General features: G+C 42.6%; 1 protein-coding gene across 1 annotated transcript in view; it reads right to left on the minus strand.

Annotated features, from left to right (window-relative positions):
- PTPN21 (protein tyrosine phosphatase non-receptor type 21) overlaps window positions 1–10,140 on the minus strand; it is a 42,699-nt gene that overhangs the window by 9,023 nt on the left and 23,536 nt on the right. The window contains exons 11-14 of the mRNA XM_072427669.1: window positions 5,319–5,373; window positions 4,031–4,112; window positions 1,565–3,033; window positions 645–788 (exon numbers count right to left, since the gene is read on the minus strand). Coding sequence (XP_072283770.1) covers window positions 645–788; window positions 1,565–3,033; window positions 4,031–4,112; window positions 5,319–5,373 — 1,750 coding nt within the window. The remainder of the gene's footprint in view (window positions 1–644; window positions 789–1,564; window positions 3,034–4,030; window positions 4,113–5,318; window positions 5,374–10,140) is intronic.

Here is a 10,140-nt window from a genome sequence, read left to right on the forward strand (position 1 = left end):
GGAAAGGTGGCAGAGGACACGGGGACCCGGAAAGGTGGCAGAGGACACGGGGACCCGGAAAGGTGGCAGAGGACACAGGAACCCAGGAAGGTTCCAAAGAACAGAGTAAACTGGAAAGGTTCCAGAGCACAGAGGGACCTGGGAAGGTGCAGAGCACACAAGGAAACCAGGAAGGTTCCAGAGACTCAGGGACTGGGACGGTGCCAGAGGACACGAAGACTGGGAAGATGGCAGTGCACATGGGGACTGGGAAGGTGGCAGTGCACATGGGGACCGGGAAGGTGGCAGAGGACACAGGGACCCGGGAAGGTGGCAGAGGACACAGGGACCCAGGAAGATGGCAGATAATGAGGTCATCCTTGAGCTTCCCTTCCCATAAGTTTCTCTGCAGTGCAACACCGATAGTGCTGTGTAAAGAAATAGAACCCTAAATAGTTTATAGCAACCCCCTACCCTACTCCAGTATGAAAGTTTCTGACTACATTAAACTAAAAAATCATCTTTAGGTATTCATACTAACTATATTTAAAATGCTTTTAATCCGTTCAGTAAACAAAATCAATCCATACCTAAGCAGTATTAACTAAACATTTTCTTGTGTTAAAGTGCCATAAACATTGCATTGTTCTATAACTGCTAGTTACCCGCTCATCATTGGACGCTTTTATACTCTGTTCCTCCCTTTCGTCATCATGTAGCGGCGTGCGGGGCAGCGTAAGACCATTCCAAGCTGCGAGCTTTAAAGGGCCTAATTTTTTGCCTTCTGTCCGGATGCCTTTTTTCAAACCCTACAGGAGTACAAAAACATAGTTACAACCATAAAAAAAGTTAAAAAGTCAAGGTACAAAGTTAAGTAAGAGAAGAAATTAGTTAAAGTAAGAAATTGTTAAACAATTATAAAATATTAAATAGTTATTTAGGTTGAAAAAAGACATAAGTCCATCAGCTTCAACCATTAAGGTAATGAATATATCTCAGATAAAACCCTATAGTTGATACACAGATAATTATCCTCCAACAAGGAAAAAACTTCCTTCCTGATCCCATGAGACAATCAGATGTTCACTGGATAAACAGTCACTGGTGTCATTCCTTTAATAGCCAGATGTATTCTGTGCTTCTAGAAAAGCATACGTTTTTTTTTGTTTTTTTTTAGCAAAGCACTTAAAGCGTAACTTAAGTCAGAAATTTCACTTTACATAAAACGGTAGACAACCGTTTTGTTTTTTGTTTTTTAAGTGCAACACCCTTTTTTTAAAAAAAAATTGAGTGCAGCACTGCCCCCTAATTCTCGTAGGTGATCCTAGGTGGGTCTGGTGACGTAGGATGAAGAACCAGGAAGAAGAGGAGAAGATGGCAGCGCCGGCCCCTGGACAGATGCCGTCTGTATTTTTTTTTTGGCTGTTTTCAGTTTAGTTTTTCTTTAAGATTTGCCCCTCACGTCAAATGAGGGGAAAAACTTACAGCTCCATAAATTGACACCAAACCATTAAAGTTTTCATTTCAAATCAATTAATATTAAAAGGTTTTCCAACAAATCTAAAATAATTAGAAGTGTACTTACCCCTGAAGGAGGAAGGCCCTCAACAATGTCCTTCTTTCCAGACAGGACATCAGACACCGGCCTTTTCTTCATTGGCTCCTTTTTCACTCGATAGGTCACCGTGCCGGCTGTGAGATTGGATTCGGACACAGACGGTGGGATCGTGCCGTTCCCTCTTCTGTTGAACAGGAAGTCTCCGGTAAATTGTAGGGGGCTGACAGTGGTCTGCCGCCTTTCTTTCTCCACCTCCACTGGTTTGTGCTCATAGATATGTAAATGATTGACTGGCACTGAGCTGTATGGGTAGCTGGGCTCCGACTCATCTGGATAGGTCTCCATGACAGTTCGTAGCTGGGATCGATCGTAGTGAGCGGATTGAGAGACGTTCGTCCTGTTGTCTTCTTCTTCATTCTCATCATCATCATCCTCACTGCTGTGAATGAGCATAGTGGCATCTGAGAGAGACTTTTTGTGCCCGTAACGGCCTCTTTCATGCTCAGCTCCCTGTTCCTCTTTCGTGCGCTCAATGTAAACGTTCGTTGGTGAATCCGTTGGCATGATCCTTTGTGGTGCCACATTGGCAGCGGAGGAAGAGGCAGTCCGCTCTTTAACTCTCATCCCTTCGAAGCTATGAGTGAGCCCGGCGATTTCAATGCTGTTCCTCTTCTGCAGTTGGGCATGACGGGCCGCAGTCAATGGCTCGCTGACTTCTTGCAAGGAATGAGCCACAGGAAGGCTATCCTCTTGGAACATCTGCACCGAATGGTGGACCCTTCTAGTGATGAGGTCAGGGTTACTGCTGCTTGTGTGATGTCGGGTTAGATCTGGGGTGCTGTTGGCTGGACGTGGGTAGGGATATGGTGGTGGAGGCCGGTATACCTGAGTTTTCATGATGTTGGAGGCTGGGTAGTCTTGAGCCTGAAGTTGGACATTGGTCAGTTCCGGGACACTAACAGCTCCAACTACTGGCCGTCGCTCGGCTTGGTAAGGGTATGGAGACTGGCTGTGGAAACTATAGTTCAGGTTAAAGGGATAATGATGGGACTGCGGGTTGGTGAACTGGGCATGCTCTCGGATTTCAGGCTGACTGTACACCAGAGCGTCCGGTCTACTGTAGGCATAGGAATTCCCAATGTTGAGATTCCTCATTGAGTGACTTTGCCTGTCCGAATGCATGACACCCCTGTTCAACTGCCTCATCACGGTCTCGTAATCAGGAGTGGGGCGGTAAGAGGGAGGGATAAGGGCACTGTGCCGGTGGGTGGGGATGTACTCCTGCCTCATAATGTCGCTTCCGGTGATGCTGGGATTGGAGGACATAGGAGATGGTTGCATGAAGTGCTGCTGGGTGTTGAGGGAGTTGGTGCTGTGAGCGCTGTAGACGCTGCCATTCCGGATTCTACCATTGTAGTCATGAGGGCTGCGATCCAAGCTGGTCTGAGAGTGATAATAATATCCGTTCTGATTGCTGACAAACACAGGAAGATTGTCTGCAAATACAAAGAGAAAATTAATAGCTGCCTATGGACGGTTACTGCATATTACCCTTATAGCTGTTTGATTTTGGTCGGTAAGTTGTAGGGCAAAGGTTCTGCTTTACCCCACTAGAGAGATTCAACCTCTCTGTTTTGCTTGCTCAATATTGTCATATGGACTAAAATTGATAGAAGAATTAAAATTTTTAAGCTCTCACATTGGAAATACTCCAGTGAGGATATCCATTCTAGATGGGACAATTTAGAAAAAAAGAGAACCCTTGGCAGATTTAAGTTGGGACCTAAAATGCTCAACATGCCATCTCCTTGCAACCACTGAGAAAAAGGTTTTAGGAAAAAGGTGAGGGATTCAAAAATGTGATACAATAAATATTGTTCACATAAAGGTAGTCCCTGAGGTAAGGACATCCAACATACAGACTACTCCTAGATACGAACAGGCTTCCCTACTTGCTCGTGTGCAGGACGGAGGCGGTTTGCATGACTTGCAGAAGAAATCTTTTGCTAAACACAGCTGAGGTTGTGGGTGATGTTAGAGGGTGAGCTCTTTCTGCAAGCTCTTGTAACCAAGACAAACTCGGCAGTTGTTTCATTTTGCGTAATAAAGCACAGCTTGCTCCAGAAGTTAATGAATGTTTTTTCTTTGTGATTAACTCACATTGAGGATTTTATACAGTAACTGACACTACGCTGCCTAATAATATGTTGAGACAAACATCTGTCCTAATTACATTTATTAAAATAACGTACCTGTTCCGACTTACATACAGATTCAAGTTAAGAACAAACCTGTTGTCCCTATTTCATATGTAACCCGGGGACTACCTGTAATAGTAAACTGTTCTTTCATGTACATAATTCACATGATGCATTTTAATTGCTTTTAGCAGCTCTCATCCCTCTACACCCCATGTGAAACAAATTTAACATTTCTGCTATGAGGCTTTTTATTGGAAAATAACTTTGTCATTGCTAAATGATATAAATTCACCTTGTGAAGAGGTGTAAGGCTCATTGTAGTGTCCATTGTAGTGCATCTGTGGAGGTGGCATCATATATGGCTGGTGCTTTGGCTGCAAAATCAAGAAAGTGTTATTTCCCACGGGTTATATTGTGATACTATGAGCATCAAGTAACTACTTAAAAATTGATTATTTGGCAGATTACAAATTATTATGAAATTTTCTCATTTGTCTTTGAAAGACATGCAATGAAAGTGATCAATGTAAACACATTTCTAATTATGTACATGGGGAAAGCATATGTAAAGAAAACACCTAAACATTAAAGTCTCTGCAGCCAGAATGTATATATATGAAGGTAGGGATAAGCAAGCGAGATTTTTAATTTTGATCTGGCGACGAATTGGGCTTTCTCGCTTACCAAACGCTTACCATGTAAGCAAGAACGGCCTTCTGATTCGCCATGGGGTTGTCTTCTCGCCGAACGAACAAGGGAAAAAGGAGGGGGCGGTAATGCAGTACTGAACTCATATGACCTCTCAATGGAGAATCTCTATTGAGAGGTCATATCAGTTTAGCTGTGACGGTTTTATCATTGAAAAGTACAGCCCAGGGACTGTACAAACCTGGACCGTGGGAACCTGCGGTCATAGCTGATTGGAGGTACGTGCCTCCAATCAGCTGTGACCGTAGGCATACTGAACTCATATGACCTCTCAATGGAGAATCTCCATTGAGAGGTCATATGAGTTCAGCTGTGATCGTCCAGGTTCCCACGGTCCCTGGGTTGTACTTATCATTGATAAGTACAGCCCAGGGACTGTGTGAACCTAGACCGCGGCAAGCTGCGGTCAAAGCTGATTGGAGGCATGTCTGAATTTTTCCCCATTGACTTTAACAGAATTTGCAAAATCGGTTCGCCGAAATTTCGCGGACTGATCGGAAGTTCCAGGAAATTTTTCAAGACTGTCAGAGGCATTCTCGCTCATCCCTATATGAAGGTTTATCGAAAATGTTACATTTGCCACCAGGATAGAAGTTTTTATTTTGATTTGCAGATCCTGCAAGAGAGGGCAGTGTACAGTCCAGAATTGTTTTTGTACAACTTCTGAGAATATTTTGGCGATAACGCCAGATGTCATGTTTCAGAGTGGACATCCTTAGGAGGCAAATATTTTGTACATTGGCCTGCTCTCTGTTCCACGATTGTGGTGTACAGGGAGCAGTTCTGATTTACATCGGCCTTTGGAGAGTTGAGCAGAGAACTAATTGAGAATACAAAATACCGGACACCAAATCACAGCACATTTTTCTTACCAGCGACATTCTCGTCGATGATCTCCGGCGCACTGGATTGACGGCCTGAGTTTGTCTGCAAAGAAAAAGGAATCGGTGAGTAATATCCTGCAGTACGGACCCAAGTTATGGCTCTTATATGAGCAAATGCAAATGAAGGGCAAACGTAAAGCAAAATTTCTTTCTGTATCACCAGTCTGGGGCCCCTAATGTAACTGACTGCAGCTAATATAGAAGCCACACACAAACCACCGAGCTTCAATGGTCTGGCCATGCAAGATCCAAATATCTTCTATATGTCATCAGCCAAGCTAGTAGAACTCAACTACGGCTCATAACAGGCAAATGAGCTTTTGTGAAAACCTTAAGCAAGCTTTAATTCTAGGGAACAAAATCAGAAAGCAGAATTCCAGCAATGGGAGGTTATTATAAGTTTCCAAATTCCCATTGCAGCCTTTGTGGCTCGGAGGAGCATTATACTACATGGGAAATACAAGAAACATGCAGCGCAGGCAGGAGGAGAGACCTCAATGTTCCATCATTACAAAAAGGATGAGGATGAGTGGCTGTTCCTTATGCTTATATTAGTACAGGAGAAATAAAGGGAGGGTCAGTGTCAGATTCTAAAGCTACGTACACACGTCAAATTTTTCTCGCCCGATAATCAGCTCAAGGCAGATATCGGGCGAGAATCTAGCGTGTATACAGCTCGTGTCGTTCATCGTCCGTGGATCAGTCCTGGCGAATCCATGGACGATGAACGACAAGCGATCCTAATGCAAGTGAGGGGGGAGAGTGCGCAGCAGGGTGCCGCACCGTCGTTCTCATCCCTCCCCTCTACATAGAGCAGTACGGTGCTGTATGTACAGCTCTCGTTCATGCATCGTGCGGTTCTTATCGTTTGAAAGATAATAAAAAATTGCACGTGTGTACGCAGCTTTACTGTTCTATTAGTAGAGGAGGAAGGGGGTGATGGTAAAAAGCAGTTCCTGGTCATATTACAGTAAAAGAAGGTAAGTGGCAGATCCTTTGTGTGCAAATGGTTGCAGAAGTGAGAAGATAAGTTAAGAGAAGTTAAGCAGTGTTCTTTAGTGTTACAATAGTGCGGGAGGGAGAAGAGGAGGGTAAGTAGAAGTTTCTAAATATTACACAGGCAGGAAGGGAAGATTGTTATATTAATATGAGAAATAAAGGATGAGGGTAAGAAGCAGTCTCTTGTTATATTAATATGAGAAATAAAGGATGAGGGTAAGAAGCAGTCTCTTGTTATATTACAGCAAAAGAGGGTAAATAGCAGTTCCGTATTGTTACAACAGTACAGAAAGAGGGGGATGAGGGTAATAGGAAGCTAATTGTTGCAGAAGGTAAGCGGCAGCTCCTTACTGTTATATTAGTATAGGAAGGAAAGGATGAGGGTAAAGCTGCGTACACATGTGCAATTCTTGTCGTTGGAAAGGATCTGTGATGATCCTTTCCAACAATAAGAACCGCACGATGCATAAAAAAGAGCTGTACATACACCGTTCTATGGAGAGGGGAGAGCGATGGAGCGGCACCCTGCTGTGCGCTTTACCTCTTATCTTGCATTAGGATCGCTCCTCGTTCATCGTCCGTGGATCCGCCAGGTCGGATCCACAGACGATGAATGACGTGGGCCGTACACACGCCAGATTCTCGCCAACATCTGACGTGTGTGCGTAGCCTAAGTGGCAGTTTCACAATAGTAAGGGAGATAGAAGATGAGGGTAATAGGAAACTGAATATTGTTACATTGTTGCAGGAGGGAGAGGATGAGGATGACAGCCAGTTCCTCATTACATTAGTAAAAGCAGAAAAGGATGAAGGTGTCATCTCCATGTTGTTATATATTAATGCAGAAAGGAAAAGACGAGGGGTTTGTACAGACTTCTGCCCGAAGTGTTCGCTCCTGCTCACCCTTTAGGCAGGGATGGACGAGACAGAATTGGGAAACGTTGAAAGGAGAGAAGTGAGAGAGATTTGTGAATCCCATCCGCAGGAGGAGGAGGAGGATCAGGGGGGTCCCTAAGGACAAAGACATGCAAAGGTGAGAATTGAACAATTGCTCCGGATTCATAGCCCTGCCTGTGTTTAGATCATATGGGATGCCCCATCAGATTCCCCAAATACCAAAAGCTGGTGATACAATATCTGGTGACGGAGCTGAATTTCTGCAGTGTGCCTGGGTATTGCATGACCAATGCTGAAAATACACTGGCCAGAAAAGTTACTCTATTATCTGTTAATATTCTAATGATTTGAGATCAAAGGATATTTAGTTTAGACAATGTTTAATATTTAAAAATAAAATACACAATCTTCATTGTTCAAATAAACCTTTTATACATGACAAAGGATTCCCAGAGCACTCAGGATAGTCTGTACAGAAGCTAAGGATGGCCTTGTCTGATTGAAACCTCAGCTGGAGCCATTCAAATAGTGTCAGAGGGCATTCTCAACTACTGCACATTAAACAAACAAACTTGGCAAAATTCCTGCAAATGTAAAATTATTAACCTACTGGCTAGAAGGACAAATGCATAATATTAACACGTTACTACTTTGTAACTTTTTGTTATTTGTATTTTTTATATTATGGTAACATTAAATAATGCACAAAATGCAAAACATTGTCTTTAAATCAAACAAAATTTCAAGTTCAAAGTACAGCATGACCATTCAGTCTCGGGGCAGAGTTTATATTTATGCAACTAGTTGGTTTCATTTAGGTCAATCAGTAAAAGTAACATTTTGATTGGTTGGCTTAGGTTACCGTACTAAACATCGGTCTCAGACAAAGTCTATCAGCCGTCTCTTGTAAAATCGCCTGTGTTGGGAGTTAGTATGGGGCCTGGAGACAGCCGGCTCTCTGCTGCAGCTGTGGACCCTCCATAGAGACCCCAGGCACCAGCACAGCTGTCCCGGGGTAAGAGGCTCCTTTATACAGCCAGCAGCAACCTGTCTATAGAAGAGGAGGAGAGACAGGTGGCTGCCGGGGCCACAAAGGCTGCATGTCCAACACGTGTTCCTTCTGTTTACATACAGAGCACAACTGGGATCCATATGAACACAACAGCTGCGGGTTGTAATGGCCGTCAGTCTGAGCACAATGGGGCCAAAACTATCAATGTTACATTGCAGATGACCAACACAACAACCAAAACACCTAAAAAGAGAATATATATATATATATATATATATATATATATATACATATACACACACACACAAGGTCTGTCTATGAAATAATGAGACTAATATAATAGCTTTTATTTAATAATTATAACAATTTAATATTTTTCCCCTTCAATATTCTCTCCATTCACAATGAAGAACCAATGTCGTCTTGTTTTCCACTGATTGAAGTCATGGAGCAGATCAGTTTCTGATGTTTTTTTCTTTCCTGCATCCATTGACACAAAGCNTGTTCCTTTATTCTCCAATTTCAAATTAGGAAAAAGAAATAAGTCCCAAGGTGGCAAATCTGGTGAATATGGAGGATGTTCCAGCGTAGTAATGTGTTTGTCGGTCACAGAAAGTGCTGTGTGAGAAGGAGCATTGCCCTGATGAAGAATGAAACCATTTCCCACATTTCTGCCGTCTTTTCCTGACTCTTTCTCTCAGCTTTGTCTTCCGTATAATAATGTTGGGTCACTGTTGTGTCTTCTGGAACCCATTCTGCCAAAATGACGCCTTCATGTCACAAAACACGATGACATGGCTGTGAATTTGGACTTTTTTGATTCTTGGTGATGAAGGTGTTTCCAGTGACTGTGGTTTGGTTTCAGGATCATACTGGAAGATCCGGGTTTCGGCACCAAGTGATGACTTTATGGAAAAGGTTCGGCTCCACCTCAAGTTGCTGCAGAATGTCAGCGCAAATTTCCTTGCAGCTCTCTTTTTGCTCTGGTGTGAAATTTTACTAAAAATGTCTAACTGAAACATTGTGAAACTTTTACACTTCTCATGATTTCAGCTCATGCAACGCCATTAAACAGTGACTGACACAAAACTAAACACAGGGAGCACCGGCTTTTTTTCTGCGTGTTTGGAGAAGTTTACACATTCATGGCGAGAGATTTGAATCATCTCAATGCTTCGTATAAGAGATAAAAACACATCTCCTTATTTCATAGACAGACCTTGTGTATATATTTATATTCTGTCACCTAAACTAAAGCTGGACAGAGATCAGACACGGAGGGTCATTTATATTATATATATATTTATATGGAGAGCTGATTTCATTATGCCGGCACACACTTCAGCTCATCTCTTTTCTAAACATTGGTCCAAAGTTTTGCCCCATCTCCTTCTCCTTTCATGGGTCAGGTCAGGACATTCATTCCCTCCTTTATTAACTACCATTTGTTACTTTGTGTTGCATTATATATTAAAAGTTTCCACCTCTCAGGTGTGCAGTTAATGAAGTGAAATCTAATATAATGCTAATACATTAAAGGGTTAAATTAAACCAATATTGGCTATATGGACCAATGGGGTGAACTTCCTAAACTGTAGTTTTGGTTTCATTTTTCAATCATGTGTCAGATGTATTTTCTTTTTAATTCTCTTCATATTCTACTAGCAAAATATTCCATCATTTCAACATGACACAATATGAGGATTTAAGGAAAGGGAAGAGCTATGAAGGGGCTTCATGTTCCCTATCAATCGACAAACAGAATCAAAGAACTAAGAAGTGGCTCCGTGCTCCCTATCCATTGACAAGCAGAATCATAGAAGCAGGAAGGGTCTCGGTGTCCCCTATCTATAGGTAAGTGGAATCCCTGTGCTAGAATGGGCTCCGTGTCCCCTATCAATA

The sequence above is a fragment of the Pyxicephalus adspersus genome, chromosome 12 (genome assembly GCF_032062135.1).
Source record: "Pyxicephalus adspersus chromosome 12, UCB_Pads_2.0, whole genome shotgun sequence".
Taxonomy (NCBI): domain Eukaryota; kingdom Metazoa; phylum Chordata; class Amphibia; order Anura; family Pyxicephalidae; genus Pyxicephalus; species Pyxicephalus adspersus.